Source organism: Gavialis gangeticus, unplaced genomic scaffold (assembly GCF_001723915.1).
Source record: "Gavialis gangeticus isolate Ggan-Ray unplaced genomic scaffold, GavGan_comp1, whole genome shotgun sequence".
Classification (NCBI taxonomy): Eukaryota; Metazoa; Chordata; order Crocodylia; family Gavialidae; genus Gavialis; species Gavialis gangeticus.
Genome location: NW_017729002.1, coordinates 20031004 through 20050006, shown reverse-complemented (window position 1 = coordinate 20050006; position 19003 = coordinate 20031004). Strand labels below are relative to the sequence as shown.

General features: G+C 51.3%; 1 protein-coding gene across 4 annotated transcripts in view; it reads right to left on the bottom strand.

Annotated features, from left to right (window-relative positions):
- Positions 1-21: 21 nt before the first annotated feature.
- Positions 22-19003, bottom strand: part of RHOT2 (ras homolog family member T2) — a 19315-nt gene continuing 333 nt past the window's right edge. The window contains exons 2-19 of one of the 4 annotated variants that reach the window (XM_019507593.1): positions 17836-17894; positions 16300-16381; positions 16044-16087; positions 14055-14108; positions 13340-13392; positions 12547-12655; positions 11865-11966; positions 10902-11000; positions 10117-10225; positions 9666-9786; positions 8236-8320; positions 6612-6757; positions 6399-6499; positions 6174-6304; positions 5526-5606; positions 5061-5183; positions 2940-3142; positions 22-211 (exon numbers count right to left, since the gene is read on the bottom strand). In XM_019507593.1, the coding sequence (XP_019363138.1) occupies positions 94-211; positions 2940-3142; positions 5061-5183; positions 5526-5606; positions 6174-6304; positions 6399-6499; positions 6612-6757; positions 8236-8320; positions 9666-9786; positions 10117-10225; positions 10902-11000; positions 11865-11966; positions 12547-12655; positions 13340-13392; positions 14055-14108; positions 16044-16087; positions 16300-16381; positions 17836-17894 (1820 nt within the window). In that variant the 3' untranslated portion in view covers positions 22-93. Of the gene's footprint in view, positions 508-2939; positions 3143-5060; positions 5184-5525; positions 5607-6173; positions 6305-6398; positions 6500-6611; positions 6758-8235; positions 8321-9665; positions 9787-10116; positions 10226-10901; positions 11001-11864; positions 11967-12546; positions 12656-13339; positions 13393-14054; positions 14109-16043; positions 16088-16299; positions 16382-17835; positions 17895-19003 lie in introns of all 4 variants that reach the window. The other 3 variants (XM_019507592.1, XM_019507594.1, XM_019507595.1) reach the window with 3 other exon arrangements.

The following is a 19003-nucleotide window of genomic DNA, read 5'->3' as shown; positions in this document are numbered from 1 at the left end:
AGTTTGATCACTTTACCCTGGGCATATTTGTTCTCGGGCACGGAAGCTGGTATTTGGGTTAGGCAAGGGTGAAGGGCCCAGTCCACCTCTTCCTTATTTGCTCTTCACCAGCACTTTGTAAAGCGTGAATCCTACCAGGGCGGTCATAGTGGCTCCCAAGGCAACCCGGAGCCAGAAGGAAGCTGCTCCCAGCTCACTATCATTCAGGTGCCTGCAAGAAAACAGGTAAGAGGCCATTCAGCCAACTGTACAAAGCCCTAAAGACATTCCTGGCAAACGATGCACCTTGGGCCAGAAACAAACTCTCCTAGGCAGCTCTTGGGCCAGGAGGATTGTCATTGGCAATGCTGGAGATGGTGCAGATCACGGTGCACCAGACAGAAACAGCAAATAGAAAACCACAGCCAGGTCTCTTCTGTTTGTAGCTGACAGCCAAGGCCCAGTGTTTCTGTAAGGCCAGCCTGTTTTGTCTCCAGTTTGCTTGATCCCAGCAGCAGAGCAGAGAAGCTGAAAAGCAGCATGCACCTAGTTTGGTGGTATAGGAAAATTGTGACAATTTTGCCCTGCTCTCTGGCTGGATCAGGAAAGGGAATGTGGGGATCGTGCTCTTGGTTTTTAAAAGCTTTGACTGGCTCTAAGTTGAGGACAGAATATAGAAGGAGGATAAAGGGCCTGGAAGGGAACAGCACACATCATCACCAGCCTCCATCATCACTTGCAGGAAACTCTTGGCACTACAACCATGCAACCAACCTATTCTTTCCCCACCAAATCCATTTCTGACAGATAGAATGGACACAGCCTTTGCTTTTATACTTGTTCTCAGGGAAGGAATAAATAGTACAACAACAGTTAAATAATTGGTACGAACAAGGAGTTACGCCTCTGCCTTTCTAGGTCAAGCTGCATTGATATCTTCATACATTAAGAAAAAAATCAGACAGCTCCTGAGAAGATGGGGTTACTGGAAAGCATTAAGAGAGGACTGGGAACTGAACTAGTTGATGGGACCAAGCTTCCCCATGTGAGCAGTTTCCTTAACAACCCTGCATTATAGAGACCTATAAACTCCAGTCCCAGGAGGAGAGAACATACATTATTCATATAAAGCCAAATCAGAAGAGAACAACCTATCCCAGGGCCTCCATTACACATTTTATTTATGTATATCACATTTCCTGGATGTATTAGGAATATTTAAAAGTTATTCCCATGGGGAGGGGAGAGGAAAGGGTCCAAAAGCACTAAAAAGGGAGACTAAAGAAAATAATTCTTAACTGAAAAAGTCTCTTAGCTGCCTAAGGTTCTTCTGGTTTTAATAATCAAAGGTGTTTTTTGCCTGCACCTCACTCCATGCACTTAGGCAGAATGATCCTCCCTCCATACTACTGGTGCTAGTATGGTCTAAACAGGCAGCTGGGTCCAGGCATTTCCTATACCAAATCTAAATTTTAAGCCTTAACCTGCCTGCCTATGTCTGCTAGCAGACATTACACTTAAAAATGATTAACCATTTAATCACGTCTTTAGTCACCCTGTCACACATTTGTGCAACTAATGGCAAAATGAAACAAGGAATAAACTGTAAAATTATTACACAAAATACTGTGAGTGGTTCCCATTGCACCTTACACTGCTCATGTAGCCAAGTGTAAAGGCAAAGGCTGTGTCCATTCTATCTGTGTCAGAAATGGATTTGGTGGGGAAGGAATAGGTTGGTTCCATGATAGTCTGATCTCTTGAGGTGCCAAGAGTTTCCTGCAAGTGATGATGGAGGCTGGTGATGATGTGTGCTGTTCCCTTCCAGGCCCTTTATCCTCCTTTTATATTCTGTCCTCAACTTAGAGCCAGTCAAAGCTTTTATAAACCAAGAGCATGATCTCCACAGCTGATCAAGGCTCCCAGCCTGTGGGGAACAGCAGAGCCAAAGGCTCTGGTAAACTCTAGAGGCTAGAAATCAGACGACTGGCTTGTAACCTGCCAGAGCAAGGGGAGCACAGGATAACGATCCTGGGCTCCCTCTGCACTGGCAATATGGTGCAGTTGGGATCTAATCCCTGATCCCACCACTATGCCCCCTGCCGTGTACTTGTAAGCCTGGATGGAGGTACAGTTGTTGGGAACATGAATCAGATCCCACCAGGCCTTTATATGAATGTTTGCCAGGGGCCTCCGTGACCTACCTGAACCAAAGTTCTACTCCAGATGGGACTCCTCACAAATGGCCTTGTGAGACTCAGTCTTGTTGACTTCCTTACCACTCTGATCATCAATTTCAGGGGGAAAAAATCAGAGATGTTTCTCCCCTAGCCATGCTTGCAAGCTCAGGATTGGATGCTCATGTAGGCTTTATTTCAGCTCATGCATCAATAATAAGTATTTGGTGCTGGGAACTTTCTTAATGATTCTGTTGCTGAAGCACAAAGTGGAACTGAACTTTGGGTCCTCTCCCAGGTCTGAACTAAAAGTGACAGACTCTTCATTCAATTATACACAAGCAAGACACTCAAGGTGGCAGCAACTGAGCAAGAAAGCTGGTTTGATACAGTTTCTCTGCAGAAGCTAACTGCACTTTGTAGGAGAGGATAGCCAGCCCTGTGGTTGCAGCCACCTGTGAGGACAGCTCTTGCCCTGAGACAGGGCTGCTAACACTTCCCAACCTCATAAGCACGCTAGAAAAATGAGCTAACAGGTATGAGTTAAATGTTCAGATCTTGTAGCATAAGAGGCACAGAAAAGCCTCTAAAGTTTGAATGAGCCAATGCATGAGAAGTGCCCTGCGGATGGAAAATGCTCCCATTCATCATCTAAGCTCCTGCTCCACCTCCTGTGTTGACTGATAACGTTTACAGACACAGCCCCTCAGACCCAGCCCAAGTCCCCAACCCAGCATTATGCCCGTGGCAGAGGTTTCTGTGTTCAGAGAGATTATTACTAACGGGAAAGTGGCAGCCATGGCCAGTTTGCTGTAGACAGTGGTGCTGGGTGGGTCTTGGGTGCAGCAGGTGAAGTAGAATGGTGGTGGGAGGCGATGCTTGTAGCAAAACTCAGCTGGTGAGAGTCCATGCTGCTGAGTCACTTCTGGAAGGTCTGATTTAGAGGCTACAAAGACGCAGGGAATCTGTCCATCCATGTAGTGTTGCTGCATGGGAGAATAACAAAGGGTGCAATGGGGAGACACAGGTAAGTGATCATCAGGGATCTGGGTTTTCTGTTTCTCACAGAAAAATACAGATGCTCCCCTTTAAAGGAGAAAAATCTGGGAAACCTGGTTTCCCTTTGCAGGCTGGCAAAGGTCCACGTGCAAGGGGCAGTTTGGAGCTGGGGGAAGCAGGACGCAGAGGGCAGAGGACGCCATGTGTATGTGCACGCGTAAACATACACATGACAGCTAGGCAGTGTGGTGGAGAGCAGCTCCCTCCAGCTAACTCTATGGGGGCAGGGGCAGAGGTGATGCATGGGGAAATTGAGGTGGTGGCTCATGCTGTGCTTGTGCAGTGAGGGGCAGAGTAGGACAGGGTTGGCAGATGGTGGCTGGGGGGCGCTGCCCAGCTGGGGTAATGCGTGATGCCTGGGGCTGGAGAAGGTGGGGATATGTGGCCGCAGAGTCTGACCAGGGAGTGGGACAGAACCACAGGTGGCTCTCTGCACTCATGGGTAGGGGTTGGGCCTACTGATGATGCATGGGGAGGGGCATGGGGGGGCATATGTGCCCCCACATTTCTGCACCCAAAGCAGGGCATGAGGCTGCAGCTTGGCTGGACCAGCACCAGGCAGGAGCCGCAGATAGGGCACAGGAGGCAGGACCCAGTGTGGGAGCCACCATGGTGAGGTGCCCCCTGCCTGCCTAGCACCACTGGGGGGCACACCCCATGCTGCTGCCACTGGGAGCCCTGCCATTATGGCCACTAAGGTAAGGCACAATGGCAACGGTGTGGAGTTGTGCCCCTCACAACTGCCAGGTGGATAGGGGGTGCCTCATCTTGGTGGCCATGGAGGTATGGCACTCCTTCCTGTGCTGGGTTCCACACACTGGGCTGGTCTAGCCAGGCTGCAGCCCCATACCACACTGTGGGTGCAGAAAACTGGGGGGACATGTGTCCCCCCTCCCCCCCATGCTCCTCTGATGCGTCACTCCCTCCCCCACACACTGGGCTGAAGCTTAGAGGCAGGGGGAAGCAGATTGGGACTGAGGGGCACCAGTAGGGCTGGGAGCAGGGGGTCTGTAGGTCAACAGTAAGAGGGCACCAGCAGGGCTGGAGGGGTGGGGGACTGTTGGGTTTGTGAGCGAGGGGCACTGGGAAGGCCAAGGGGCTGAAGGTTGGCAGTGGGGGCACTGGCACAGGCAGGGGCAGGGCACTATCATATCAGGGCTGCTCAGCTCCATGAAGCGGTGGCGGCACAGCCACAGCTGAACCTCCATCCTGGTGAGCCAAGGGGGCAGGGGGAGCTCTGATTTTCCATGATAAAAAAACCAAAATCAAATGCCAAAATATATAGGTTTTTTTAGAATTGATTCTATTATAATGATTGAGGCACTGGTAGGGTTCCAAGTTGCTTTAAAATTGTAAATATATCAATAAAATGTTGTGTTCAAATGACACCGCTCTCTCTCAATATCTATATCTACTTCTAGATATCTATATCTACACACACACACACACAACCCCCGCCCCCCCTCAGAGATTTTATTTTTTATCACAGAATTTTGCATTTTTTAAATAGAGAAATCCAGGATCCCTGGTGATCATTACTGCTACACAGGGAGAATTCAGAGCTGGGATGAGGCCAGAGTAATGTAACACAGGCACTAAGCAAAGGAAAGATCACCTTGCAGGTCAGCAAGGAACTTCTGCTGCAAGGGACTTCTGCTACAAGATGGCTGGGCTAGACTGACAGCTTAGTTGTCAAGATGTTAACTAACCCTCATCAACCTCAACCCTCTCCACCTGGCAAGTTATGTCCTGGACCTTTTACTAAGGTGTGGATTTGCTTCAGGGAATCATGGCTGCAGCTCAGGGGAGGATGTGGTTGGAGTCACGCAGGGTCATGCCACTTACCTTATAAATGCTGGCACAGTAGTTGAAAGATTTGGGGTCGTTCACATTGTACATTAAGCAGGCAACATCACAGGCTGCATCGGATGCTTTCATGAACTCTGTGTCCACGTCGATCTCATATAACTGTATTACAGGAAACGAGAGGGAAAGTAACATGAAAGCAGACAGCCCAGGGCGCACCTAGTGAGATCTCAGAGGATCTAGAAGATGTGGGGCTCCTCATATTGATGCACAGGTTGTACCCACCACAAAAGCAGGCATGGGAATAGTGTGTGAAGTAAGGTGCCAAAGCAGATGTCCCAGAGGTTTCTGTGATTAGTGACTATGGCAGAAGACCGGGAATCAGGCTGCAGATTTCCCCTCTCAGCACAACCACAGAAATCCCCTCCGTGCTCTCCCCTGGGCAGGAGAGGCAGCTATTTCACCCCAAAGCCCAGCCCCAGTGTTCTGCTGCACAGGACTTACAATTAAATACTTCTCCTGGCTGTTGACTTGTACTGTGTTGATGGCATGGAAGGACAGATCTCCTGGGGACTCCATCTGTGTCTGCACCAAGGGGAAAACAGCAACGCAGACATTAGAAGGAAAGCACACCCAGAGGTACAATGTTTAAGTCTACTGGCAGCTTGCCAGCACAACAGCAACCTGGTAATGGAGGCAAAACTAACACATGGACATAGATCCAGGTCCCCTGGGCTGTCAGAACATGATGCTGCCCCGAAGACAAGGAGGACACCTAAATTCACTGACAATACTAGAAGCAATTATAAACTCAGTCACACCAACAAAAAGTTTAGCTGCTTCCCCATCCATCCACCCCAAGAAGGGGCTCTTCCTCCAGAGCCTCAGGCAGGTAGGCCTACTGGCATAGGGAAAAGCAAATAGAAGGAACTGGTTGCCCTCCTATATTTTGTGTTCAAAGACAGTGGTGGAAGTTCCATTATTTAGACAACTTAAGAGCTGAGTAGTAGGGAATGTATTGCACTGAACAAACATGCACCGAGCACTGAGATCAAACAGATGGCCTATTCAATTTTCTTCCATCTTCAGCAGGCTGAGGGTCCCAGCCCCTGCCTACTACATGCTGGAGACAAGCAGTGCATGTATACTCACAGGCAGGTTTCTCCCCAGAAAGGCCTGTAGAAATGCAGACTTGCCCGTGCCTCTGGGGCCAATCACCTTACAGAGGAAGACATTCCTCTGGGTCTGGCCCTTCTCCAGGTCAATTCTCTTCTCCCGGGTAACTGGAGTAGGGGAAGGAGAGAAGCTGGAGTTAGCCACCGAGCAGTAGGGTGGATACCCAAGGCAATGATGGGAAGCTCTGGAGGGATGATGTACCTGTGATGGCGTGTGTCTGAGAGTCCTGGTCAGAGAGGATGGGATAACCCAGGTAACCGAGGTACTCCAGACAGTGATGGACATCCAGATAGGCCACCAGCCTGCGGGTGCAAGCAAGGAAGATGTCACCAGTTATAAGAAACCCTAACAGAGCCTAGGAAGTGCAATGTGAACTGGTGTAAGGGGCGGGGGGTGGAGAGGGACTGCGCTTACGTCCACTGGCAGAGGAATCCATGCAGGGAAAGCAGGCCTTTATCAGTGGTGCATACCGTGTTGTAGAGTTCACGCCCCCAGGGCACATAGGGGAAGACACTGAAGAAACTCTGCAGTTCTGCAGGTGAGAGTGCTCCATCCCGGTCCTGGCAATGAAAAGGGAGGGTTTGTGAGGGAAGCACACGCACATGCACACACACACGCACACACAGGATAATTAGGACAGTTATTTATCTGGGCCTCTGGGTCCCATATACTCTGATCCTGTGGCCACATCCTTTGCTGCAGAAGCTACTCACTGCTGCAGAATTACGCTGCAGAATTTAAGCTGTCGTTTAAAAATGTTGTAGTTGCAAAGAGACCTTGAAAACACCAACCAGCTATAAACAAGGCTACTGTGTCTTTTACAGTCTGCAGAGCCTGAACCAAGATGCTACATCATGAGAACCCAACCCTATTCATCACAATGGGGTGCTAACCCTGAAGCTGAAAGATGGTGGAAGTTGAAAGACAGTCGGTGGAAGTTGAAAGACAGTCGTTTCAAGAGCTCTGATTTCACTGCTAAATCCTTTCACATGCGCTTTCCTGCCATCCCACAGTGCTTTCTCCACTTTCCCAGGGGCTACCCGCCAATCAGTCAGCTGTTAGCTTTTGTGGGGAAGTGCAAGGGCAGTGTGAAATATGTGGAATTTAACCCCTGAATCAAGAGCCTGGGGAGCACTGCACTTACAGTTGTTTGCCTTCACACTGAACTCAATGTGAAGGGAACTGCAGCAGCATTATGAGTTTGCCACACTAAAGACCAGAGCTTTGCTTTGCTCCAGAGCACACGACGACTTGGGTCCCAATGTCACACTCATCACTGTGATACCAGGGTGGCTTGCAAAGCCACATGGAGGAGCTGCATGAAGCTCAGGCAATCTCTCCCTTCTCATTCTCGGAAGAGCTGGGAAAAGGCAGTCAATTGCTTTCTCCTCCCATCGGTGGACTCCGTGCTATCAAAGGCTGTCAAGTATGTGGTCATCTATAATTGCTCTGAAGCTATGGGTCAGCTGCCAGGGTGGGTCTCTCTTGCCCACCCCCTTCCCCCAACCCCCGCCTTCCCTTTATCACACTATCGGGGCAAGTTATGGCTGTACAGAAAGAAACAGCCTGACAGACAACCCAGGCCCAGCCACCACAGAGCTCAGACTCTACTGGTTACCCCCTAAAAGCCTAATCAAGCTTCAAGTGATCAGAGCACTGGGATTCCATGCTCCTGACAGGACACTTCAGCAGGGTGCCGTGTTGGGTGTCAGCTGGGTTTTGCAGAGATCACTTTCATTTGCAGATATGGTGAGTTGCAAAAATATCCTCTGAATCCTGCAGTGTCAAGCGCGAAGCTGTGAGAATGTACTGTGCAGAAGAGGAAAGCCCTTAGCTGGCTTCCCCCAACTGCCTCAAGGAAGGAGAGTGCAAGGACAGAGGAAACAGATGTGACTGTGTGCGGGAGCAGCTGCATTTATGCAGCTGTGTCCAAGGATGCTGGAGCAGCTGGGTCTGTGCTACAGCATGAAAGCATTCCCAGAGGGACTATATCCCAACAATGACCCGGCCTCCCCGTGCCCTGTCAGATGCCACTCACCTTGTCGTGCTTCTCAAACATCCGCTGAAGGAACTGGTAGCCAAAGTGATTCAGCTCAGTGGAACAGTCATGGGGCACCCGGAACCTGCAGGGAGGTAGAGGGAACAAGTTGGCACCACCGGTTGACAAGCCACACATGGACACTCTAATTCCCAGGCTGGTAATTCTGCTCTCTGGTTTCCCCCTGCTGAACATGGGGACTGGGGTAGGAGTGCAGGAACCACTGCACAGTCCCTCTACCTCATCTAAGGACTGCCCCAATCTGGCTATAGCACAAACCAGTCCAGAAGGGAGACTCTGCCCCACCCCAGAATGGTACTTGCTGCACTCACACATGGTCTGAAAAAAGCCAACCCATTCCAACGAACAGTTGCATCTTCGCTGAATTTCCTCTCATGTTGAATGGCCACCTGGGCATACGAGGGGAGCTGGTGCCGATTTCCCAAGCAAAGACAGCAGGGTAGGACAGAACACAACCCATGGGGCTCTTTCATACAGAGGCTACAGTCCCCGCTTGCAATGCCCTCATTTCAATCCCAGTGGCCTGGCTGGAATCAGTGAAGTCCAGTGTAGTCCTTGAGTTCCCAGCTAGCTGGCAACGCACTTCTCAGCTGGAGATGCTTGGGTGCCCAGACTCACAGGGGACACACAGCTTTTGGATCCCTGTGAAGCTCATGTAAGGACTGAAACTGCTACAGCCCCTGCTGAGCTATTTTCACTGAGCCTGGAGCTCAAAGCACCAGCAATCCAGCAACAGGCAATGCAATGGGGCTTTTGTTACAGTAGTTTCTTTCCTGACAGCATGAACCCTATTATATCTCCAGGAACCCTGTTTTGGCTATAGGATTCTCTAGCTCACAATTTGAACCCTTTCATTAGAGCTGGAACGGCACCTCTGGGGGCGTGTCAGGATCAGAGAGAAGGCTGCAGATGCAGCATCCTAGCAGAATGCCAAGCTGACAGTTTATTGTTCCACAGTGTTGGAGGGAGGGGGAACGCCCCTAGTTGATTTCAAGGGAGAATCGCAGGCATGTCCCTGTTTGCCCCCCACGCTGCCTGCAGCATAGCCAGCAGCAGAAAATACAGTGCCAAGGCAGCTGTGCTGGTTGCATTCATCTGCCAAAAAGCCCTCCGATCCTGTCTTGCTTTGTGTGGACAAGTGCTGGGATGAGAAGCATGAACATGCTTGTGTCAAAGAACCAGACTGCATGCCCTGGGCTGTGCCTGGGATGGACACCAACCCCTGTTTCTGCAGGCTGAGGGGGAAGAAGCTATACAGATATATAGGAAGGAAGCTTCACTGCTTGGTGACCCTTCTGGAGGAGTCAGCTGCCTCTGAGAAGAACATGGAGGCTCTCAAACAAGGATCACTTGGACAGCTCAGGGGGGCACCAAACACCAGACTGCACCTGGAAGGGCCAGATACTCACTGTGGGTAGAGATAGTCATCCATCAGCTCCAGCTCATCATCATAGCCAAAGCGTCGCAGGATGGTCCATGTGGTCTCGTGCCGTCCCCTCTGGATGAAGAGCGTGTTCAGGAAGAGGAAGCCTGCAGGAAGAAAACGAGGCAGACATTCATGGAATAGCACTGGCAACACAAGCATGGAACAGTAGGATTTGCTCAGCCCCATCAGAGAGCCTGCAGGGAAGCAGGAGGGTTTAGGGCACCATGTCAAGGGCAAACTCATGCAAGGATGGCCCAGTTAGGTTTTCAAGTACAGTCTGTGCAGAGCACAGAAGGGCACAGCCCACACCAGGTGTTGATGGAGAGCTGCCGCACTTCTCTGTCCAGGGCAGTTTGTCTCCCACATGCTAGAGCCCAGTAGCATCATTCTGGAGGGAACAGTGATACTAGCAAAAAGTTCTCTGCTTCAGTTACCATTTAATGTCAGGCCGTTGTCCTGTACCCCATCTGTAGTGTTCTTCCACACAACCATCTTCACGTCTTCCAAGGCCTGGGGAGCCAGGGGGTTCCCAAAGCAGGACTTCTACCTCCCAAGAGACAAGGGTCTGGTCAGGGAACCCCAGTGGCAAATTACAACCTTCCCCTCTCCCCTCCCGCTCTCTCCAGAGCCACCTAGTTTTACTCCATTCCCTGTCCAGCTCACCCCTGCAAAGCTCTCACAACCTGATTCTTGTGCTCCTTGCATACTGTAAGCTCTCACCTCCAGAGGACAGTAGTGCCCTCTTGAAAAGTACAATCCATTCACCTCATGGGCTGCCAATCCTGCCTCATTCCTGATAAAACTCCCCCAGTTCCTCAGCTTGGCCATGCAGCAGGAATCTTCCTGGCTCTCTAGGGATTACCTGCTTCTCCTGTCATAGAGCAAATGCTACCAAGACTGCAGGTGGCATGCCTGAGACTTGTCTGCAGACAGATGAATAGCTTTCAGTACTAGAAAATGCATCCTAACTGCTCTAACTTTGATCCCACAGGAAGATAAGTTCAAATAGGTTTCTGTGGGCCACACAAAGAATTTGCTGTTTCTCCTGGTGTTAGAAGGAAACAGGAACCAGAGGAGTTAGAGAAGCCAGGAGAAGGGATGCACAGCTGCTGAAAACAGGTAGGCGGGAGGTGACTCCTTCTGCAGAGGAAACCATTAGTGACCATGGGAATATATGACAGGCCAGAACAGCAAAGCCCATGTCTGGAGCTGACCATACCTGAAAGCAGTTGAGCTCATCGTCACTAAGGATCTGGTTATTATCCTGGTCTGAGATGTTGAATATTCGTGTGAGCGCTCGTGCACACACCAGTCTCAGCTGTGGGAGTAACAAGTGACATGTGTTGGGGAAAAAGGCTGTCAGAGTGACGCTCCTGGACCCCTGCCTGCCTGCACCCTGCCCCGCCCTGCATTCAGAGGCATTCTTGGCCCAGGGCACAGAACAAACTAGTCCAGGCAGCCAGCACCAGCTCTCTAGATGTAGGTGTAAGGGGCCAGCAACCGTCAACCTGCAAGGCAAATCTCTTTCTAAGCCTGTCATTCCCCACCTGCTTATGCCCTCAAGAACAAGGGCCTAACTTATATTTGCAGCATGAAAAGGTAAAGAATGAGACTGTTCGCAAGGATGCCTAGTAAGTTCCAAAGCCCTGTGAAGCTGCATGACATCCAGGGACTAGGAGCTCCACTGGCTAGCTACACTTATGGAAGCATTTCTTTTTCTGATCTCCAATTTGCTCTCCGTCCACAGCACTGAACGTCCCTTTGTGCTTGTGCCCCAGGATGAGGCAGTTTGTCTCTGCACCAGACATCCCCAAACCTCTTACCTCACCCCATACCACTTGGCAATCTAACATATCAACGTACTTTGACACTGCCAGGCAGGAGAAGGACTTTGGATTCAGGGCGAGGAAAAGAGCTCTTTGTTCAGCAGTGGGGAGCAGCGGCTGACAAACTGGCTAGCTCTGCCAACTGTCAGGACTGGCTTAGTGACTGGCAACTCAAGAATAAGGAGAGACAGGTGGCACTTAAGAACACAAGGGTTTATGATCCTCTCAAACATTTGAGAGGATTCAGCTGCTGGGGGCTGTATCTAGAGAGGCTGTTGGGAAGGGAGAACCCCTGCTCCTCCCCCAACAAGAGTGAGGTGGACTGGGGGTGGGGTGGGATGGACAGCTTCTCTTACCTGTTTCTCCTCTGGATCATACAAGGGGGCGGTTGGGTGCAGCACAGCTTTCTGGGCATAGAAGAACAGCTCAGAGATGTTCTTCAAGTTCCTGGCAGAACACTAGTGCAATGACAGAGAAAGGGGCTGTGAGAGCATGAAGGCTCCTAGGGAAGACAGGAGCTGAGATCACAGGGAGCTGCTCCAGGCAGGTACTGGATCAAAGCATGGAGTCAAGTCAGTGACAGTGACTAGGAAACAAACTGAGAAGGGAAACTCCCCATTCCTGTGCTGGTGTTACTGGGTCTACTGCACACACCCTGAAGCTGCTGAGAATTCTGATGAAGTTCCAGGGTAGAAAGCACATCCCTTCCACGTGCTCCTCTGGGACCAGCGATGGAGGCCAAGAGACTAAACCCTCCTTGCTGTAGGGGGCAGTGGTGTCCACCAAGAGGGCCCAGCACTGTAGGAAGGTAGAGGAATTCCCCAGAGCCCAGGAAACACGGGTGGTGCTTCCAGGGATCAGAGTTGGGAGGGCACAGCTGAATCAGGGCAAAGAATATTCTTCTTCGTTGCTATGGAGACAGCACATGAAAGCAGGAAAGAAACCTCCTGGATAATCAGTAGAGATTTCTGGGGAGGGATCTGCCCCCACTCCTTCCACTGACCACCATGAATGTAAACACCCTTGCTGATTTCCCACCTCCACACAGGTCTCTATCTCTGAAAACTGGTTCATGATGGGCAGAATGATCTCCATGGAGCTCCCAGGCTGCAGGTCAGACTTGTTCCCCACTAGGATGATTGGGATCCTGGCAAAGAGAAGAAAGGCCATCACGGAGAGCAATGACTGATGCAACTGCTCCCCTGACCAGTAACATTCCACACATGCTTAATGGGCAACTGGCTGGAAGGGCATTCAGCCTCCATGCTCAGCTGGCACAGTGACTGCTCTCCCACTGCCAGCCACCATGACTACAGTTGCAACACCAGCAGCAAGTCAGCCTGTCTGATCCTTACCAGACAGCTGGGATGCACCCAGGGACCTTTTAAACAGCACACTGAGAGGGCCTTACCCCTGAGCAATGCATGCTTATGGCCTCCACAGTCCTGCCCTAACTCAGCAATGCAATGTCATGCCTACCTAGCACGTGCAGGACTGGAGGGGAGGACTGTTAGCAGCTGATCCTCCTTTTCGGGAGCCAGCAAGACCCAAGTAGGAGAAGACCTTAGCAGGGCCACCTGGGACATATGTTATAGAGATGCTTCTGACTGCAGCTCTCAGGAACCTCAGAGGAGGCAGCTCCGAAGGAAGCACCAAAATACTTGCCCTGGGGAATCCCCCAGTTCCTCAGCAAGTGGCAGACTTGAGTCCAGTGCCCGTGCACACAGCCACAGACAGAACAAAGAAAGCAGGGGCACAGAGCCAGTCCTTTAGGCTACTAACACTCCCTCTTTCCAACTAGGCTCCACCCAGGTGACATTGGGTACAGTACCTGGAGCCCTTTTCAACTCCCCCATTCACCAGAGGAATCCACTTTGTCCGAATCTGAAAAGCAAAAAATAAAAAAAATCCTCTTAAACCAGATCAGTGACAGCTGCAAGGGGCTGAGGAAGTGGGTCCTGGCACAACTGGGATGCAATCTGCACACTAACCAGTTGCTAGCAGGGGTTTATGGCAATGCAGCTGGCTTATTGCTACAGCCCATCTGCTCTGCTGCAAGCCCAAGCACAGATCATCAGATCATCTGTAAAAGGCTGGACACCAGTGAAGGGATGCAGGCTGTGATCTAGAGGGTGGGAGCCATTTTATAGGGCAAGAATGGCCACAGCCAGGCTGGGCTCCACCTGGAGTGGGCAGGAATGAGCCTGTCTCTGATTAGGTGGAGGAAATCCAAAGTGGGTTCAGGATGCACGGGTTTGCCACTGATGAAGAAGAATGTGGGCTGGATGGACCTGGCATTGGTGGCGTATTCCCTTTGAATATGCGGAGTCTACATTGCTTGCTAATGGCTTTAGCAGGAAATTGCTGCTCTTAAAGAGCTCCAAAACCTCAACCAGCAGGGTGAGGCCTGCGCAGCACCCGTGTAGGATGGGGCAGTCTTTGGGGCTCCACAAGTGGCAGACCATACAGGGAGAGGCAGCAGACCACAGCAAGGCTGTATGCAGCACCACGGGCTGAGAGTAATGAGTGCAGAGTTGGGCTGTTACCTTCTCAATTGTGGCTTCTTTGGTGACATCATACACCACGCACACCACGTTGGCCTGCAAGAAGGAACAGCAGGAGGAGGCCGTTAGCCCTACGCTGGCACATCTGGGGGCAGGAAGCAAGAGGCAGCAACCAGCTGACAGCCAGCATGGGCCACAGCTTGGACTCCTCTCTGCACAGAAAGGACAGGGTCCCTTTGGCTCTAGTACAAGCCCACTGTCAAGCAGTCAACAAGTGAAGCCAGGCAGACCCGGTGACCACACAGATTTTGTACTAACAGACACTCTGGCAGACACACCCACAGCACCATGATACCTGGCCATATATAAACACATTGGCCATTTGCAAGCCCTTGAATAGCCAAATGCTTTTAACTGAACAGCCCAGAGGCTCTGGGCAACCCCAGCTACTAAGGACCCCCTTGGTGGCAGCCCAGGGCTGTTTGATCTCCATGTCTATCCAGAGTGACTCTGGTGCTACAGACAGGAAGATGACAGTGCTGCAGACTGGCGCTTCACGAAGTCCTGCCTGGGCTCTGGCACTGCCAGCATACCCTACACTGCCCACTCAAAGGGCTTCAACTCCTCTCTGGATACAGCTCATCCAAGGAGGCAGGAGAGTGGGTCAGCTGCAAGGTGGGAGTGTATGTGACAAAGAGCTCCCTCTACTTAGGTTGCCAAAGAGGCCAGTCAACATTAGCTGGGATGGGGGAGTTTGCAACTTGTTCACTGAGTGTTTCAGTGAGAGCTGAAGAGTCGGAACAGGCATCAGCTAGTAATGCTCACTGTCAGCATAGGATGCTTCTGACCTGATGACCTGGGGGCAAAAGACTCCACAGGCTCTACCCAGGCCCTGGAATCAGACAGCTTTGTGATGCTGGGGTTGTGGGCATGGATAGATCTCTCCCTTTCATCCACTGCCTTCACAGAGCAGCCACCTCCTCCAGGGGCTACAGGGGGAGGTGAGCGGGTATCCATACCCACACCAGACTGCAGCCTGAAAGCTGGCTTATAGGCTCAGAGGGAATGAGTGCCTTCTCCACCTGGGGCTGATGCCAACCCCCCAGAACTTCACATGGCTAAGCACTGCACCACTCGCTTCCCAGGCCTTCCTGCCCAAAGTGCTCTCAGACCTTTTATCCACTTGCTATGCATTCATCAGTCTCTCTTCCTCCAATCTGACCGTGACCCTCTATTCAGATAGCACAAATAGAAGCGTGTCTAAATAGAACAGATGGGAGAGACAGCCTTTTCCAGAGAGAGTTCATTGCTAATCCCAGGGACACACAAGGCTTTTGACAGGATTTAATGAAACCCTTTTAAGCCTTCTGTACACATACTTGCTGTCAGGGGAGAGGAAGCAGGGCTCACTGAGCCACTTCAGCCTTGTGAAATGTCCGAGGACCTCTGGGGTGGAGACAGCAGAGGCTTAGTTTAAACAAGGATTGAGGAAATAGCCAGTTTTATTAGCTGTATTCTCTGGAATCCCCCTCACCCAGCCAAAAGTGATGGTTAATCTTGAAGAACAGCCAGGTCCCTCTCAATCCTACAGGACTCAGCAGACAGCTCCCTGGAAAGCTGCCCTGGTGACCACACCATAAGTCCTCTCCTGACTTCTCACTCAGAGCAGAAATCCTCTGGGCCTGTCGTATTGGAGTACAAACTTGGAGCTAGGTCAGCAAAAGGGAAGATCTCCCAGACAGAGCTTGGGACCTTCTCCCCGCCTCCCCATTCATCACAGTCAAGAAACTCATTGTTCCTTGGTGCCCCTGCTAGCTGGCTAACTGCTCCTCCCCTCCTCCATCAAGAGGCTCTCCAGGAACAAACTGTACCCACAGTTTACAAGATAGAGGAGGACCCTGCAAACTAACACAATTGATGAGGTTAATCCCCAAGACAGCCTAGAGCAGATCTCTGAGCACAGCCACACTGGAATCACAGGGGTAAAGCATCAAACGTCCACCCCACTGCTCACCTCCCAGCCCCACTCACCTTTGCAATCTCTTCCTGCAGCTCCTCCTCTGTCTGCTCCAATTCTGAAAGGGAAACAGACAGGTCACCCAGCTGTCATCATCATCCTCTGGAGCCATTAGATTCTCCGCATGTCTCCTGGGCTGGCTATTCCTGGCAAAACTGGAGAAGCACTTGTGGGGGCTCTACAGGGTATACAGCTTGGGTCTAGGTGGAGGGAAGGACTAGGAAAAGCCAGAGGACTGCAGCTGGATTAGTGTGCAGGAGAGGGGCCTACCTGAGTAGTCCACGATGTGAGTGGGGACTTTCTCAGGCGTGACATCAGCTGGGATTGTGATCTCTTCCGCACGAGGGGGCACCTTTAAAACAGACAGACACACTCAGGAGGGCAGCACATGCATGTGCAGGCTTGCAAAAGCAGAAGGCACATGGGGATGGGATGGGAAGCAGATCCAAGCTGAAAGCAAAGAGGGGGAAACACAGGACTATGCCATCCAAAGGCCCTGAAGAAGTCAGAGACTACATGAAGTGTCCCCCATGGGGCCACAGACAGATTCTTGGAAGCAGACGTCTCCCTCCAGAGTAGAGATGGAACCCATCAATAAAGAGAGGTTTGGGAGAACACAGCCCAGAACCAAACGAACAGAGTGGGTGTTATTTCCCAGCTAGTTTGTTTGCTGGGAGGAAGAGGAAGGCTTACTCAGGGCCACAGCAACTCGCAGTTGCACTGTGGATCTGATGCAGAGGCCAGTTGATGACTTTGGCACAGCTGATTCTAGCACAGCACTAGGCCTGCCAGAAGCCCTAGACTACAGCCGCCTATACCCTCCAAGTTGTAATGTCTCCATGGCACCACAGAAAAGCACTAAACTCATAGTGAACCCACAAATGGGGAGATACTTCCTTCTCCTGCCATGAGAAACTGGGTGTTGGGAAGTCAATCCGAGTCCCAAAGCACTTCCACAGCCCTCAAATCTTTGAGCACTGACCCACAAGCATCCTGGCAGAAGCTTTTCATACGCAGGAGAACATTCTGAACTACCCCCAGCAATGGGCAGGCTGAGGCTGGCACAATGCAAGCATCACACAGGAGGGAGAAAGTTGGACACTCATACCATCTGCTCCCAGGCAAGAGCAGCCAGTGGTGCTGGGGAAACAGACATTTGGGCTAACTGCATTTTCCCTTTCTGACCAATTACAGGGAAGGCAGGCTGCTGAACCCACACCTTGGAGCTGCGGGGATCTCCAGAGTATGAGCGAGCAAGCTGGTGATGCCACACTCCACATACATGGCCAAAGCTTGAAGCTCCAGGCCCACCTCCTCCAATACACAAAGGCAGAGAATGCAGCCTAGACACTTCCAGGGATCTGGCAGAGGGTTCAACAGCAGCCTGCAGTGCTCCATGCTAGGGAGGACATGTTCCAGCAAAGAAGCTGAAGCTGGAGCAGAATGGGCTGCCCTAGGAAGCCATTTTCAGCAGCTGAGTCACAGAACGGAGCAGGGAGTTTTGTGCTCCTAGGAGGCAAAGGCAGTGTTCTGTCAGGAGAGCAAATAGACACAAAGTGCCAGGATAGACTGCATTTCAGGGCGAAAGGCTGAATAGGACAACACACCAGAGCAGCCTGCACCTCGCATGCTTCCTGCAGATAGCAGAGATTTTGTTGGCTCGGACTTATTCTGCCCTGGATGAGCAAGATCACCCCAGCATTGCTTTCTGTTATTGGTATCAGCCCCCCTCTGAGACAGCTTTCTTCACTGAGAGGCCAGGATGCACTAGACAACGCATGGCAAAGGCAGCAGCCCTTCACTCACCTCTTCTGGGAACTCCTCCCCCACCAGAGCCATAATCAGCGATGTCTTCCCCACCTGGGCTACGAGAGAAAGAAAGGAAGAAGTCCATGGGACCCACACAGGCTCAGACCTTGGGAACAGCAGAGACGCAAAATACTTAGGCTGACGCGTCCTGGTGACAGAGCAGATGTGGGCTCAGATGTGCGAAACAGGTGTGAAGAGTCCAAAGGCTAACGAATAAATCTGCCTAGACTGGGCTGGATCCTTTTGGCAGCGGTACACTCCCTTCTAAAACTGAATCCCCAGCTGCTTTGTGAAGCACGGAGGGGAGTCAGTGCCATGACAAAGGACACGTTACAGTGCTTGCCACCAGGAAACACTGCAGTGAAGATCATAAACTCTCCAGCCTCTATGCTTGTTCCACATGCTCCCAACTTCCCCAGAGCATTTGCTCTTTATGGTACAAGTGGCCTTGTCTAGGCTCAGCCTACAGAGGACCTGTTTGAAGGGAGTCACAACAGCTAGTCTCCAAGCTAAAAGAGCATGAAAAAAAAATACTATTCTCCCCTCCCCACAACCTAGTGATAACAGGCACTTATATAGGTGGAAAGTGCAACATGTACCAGAGTGTTATGCAGCTGGGGGATGCACAAGTGGGCAGCTCAGTCCCAGAGATGAAGTACCCAGCAGCACACAGCCAGTCAGGAATCCCCTGGGTCTGCAGATAGGCTTGTGCTCACACCAGATCACAGCTGCCTCAAAAGATGCACTTTTTTTTTTAAGCAAACATGCAAGACCTCTGCAGCTAGCACAAACACAGCTCTCAGCAAAGAGCTGCCTGAGTCAAGTGTGAAAACCCCCACCTCATTCATACTGAGGGTGCTGCCTGCCTGAGCAGTGGGAACATCACTACGTTTTAAGCATACACTTCAAGACCAAGGGTTTATCGGCATCCGGACGTTTGCTAGCTGGGTGACAGTGCTGGTGTAACTCTATGCAGGGTCTATGAGAATCTTTTCTCTGAATTAATGGGCGCTGCTCTGAAAATGGGAGCAATTAACACGGAACCGGGCTCGTTTTGGAAGAGGAGGTCCCCAAGAAGGCTGTGCTGGGCCAGTCCCCCCTGCAGTTCTGCGGGGACAAGACCCGAAGGCAGGTGCAAACCCCGCCGCTGCCCGTCTCCTGGGCC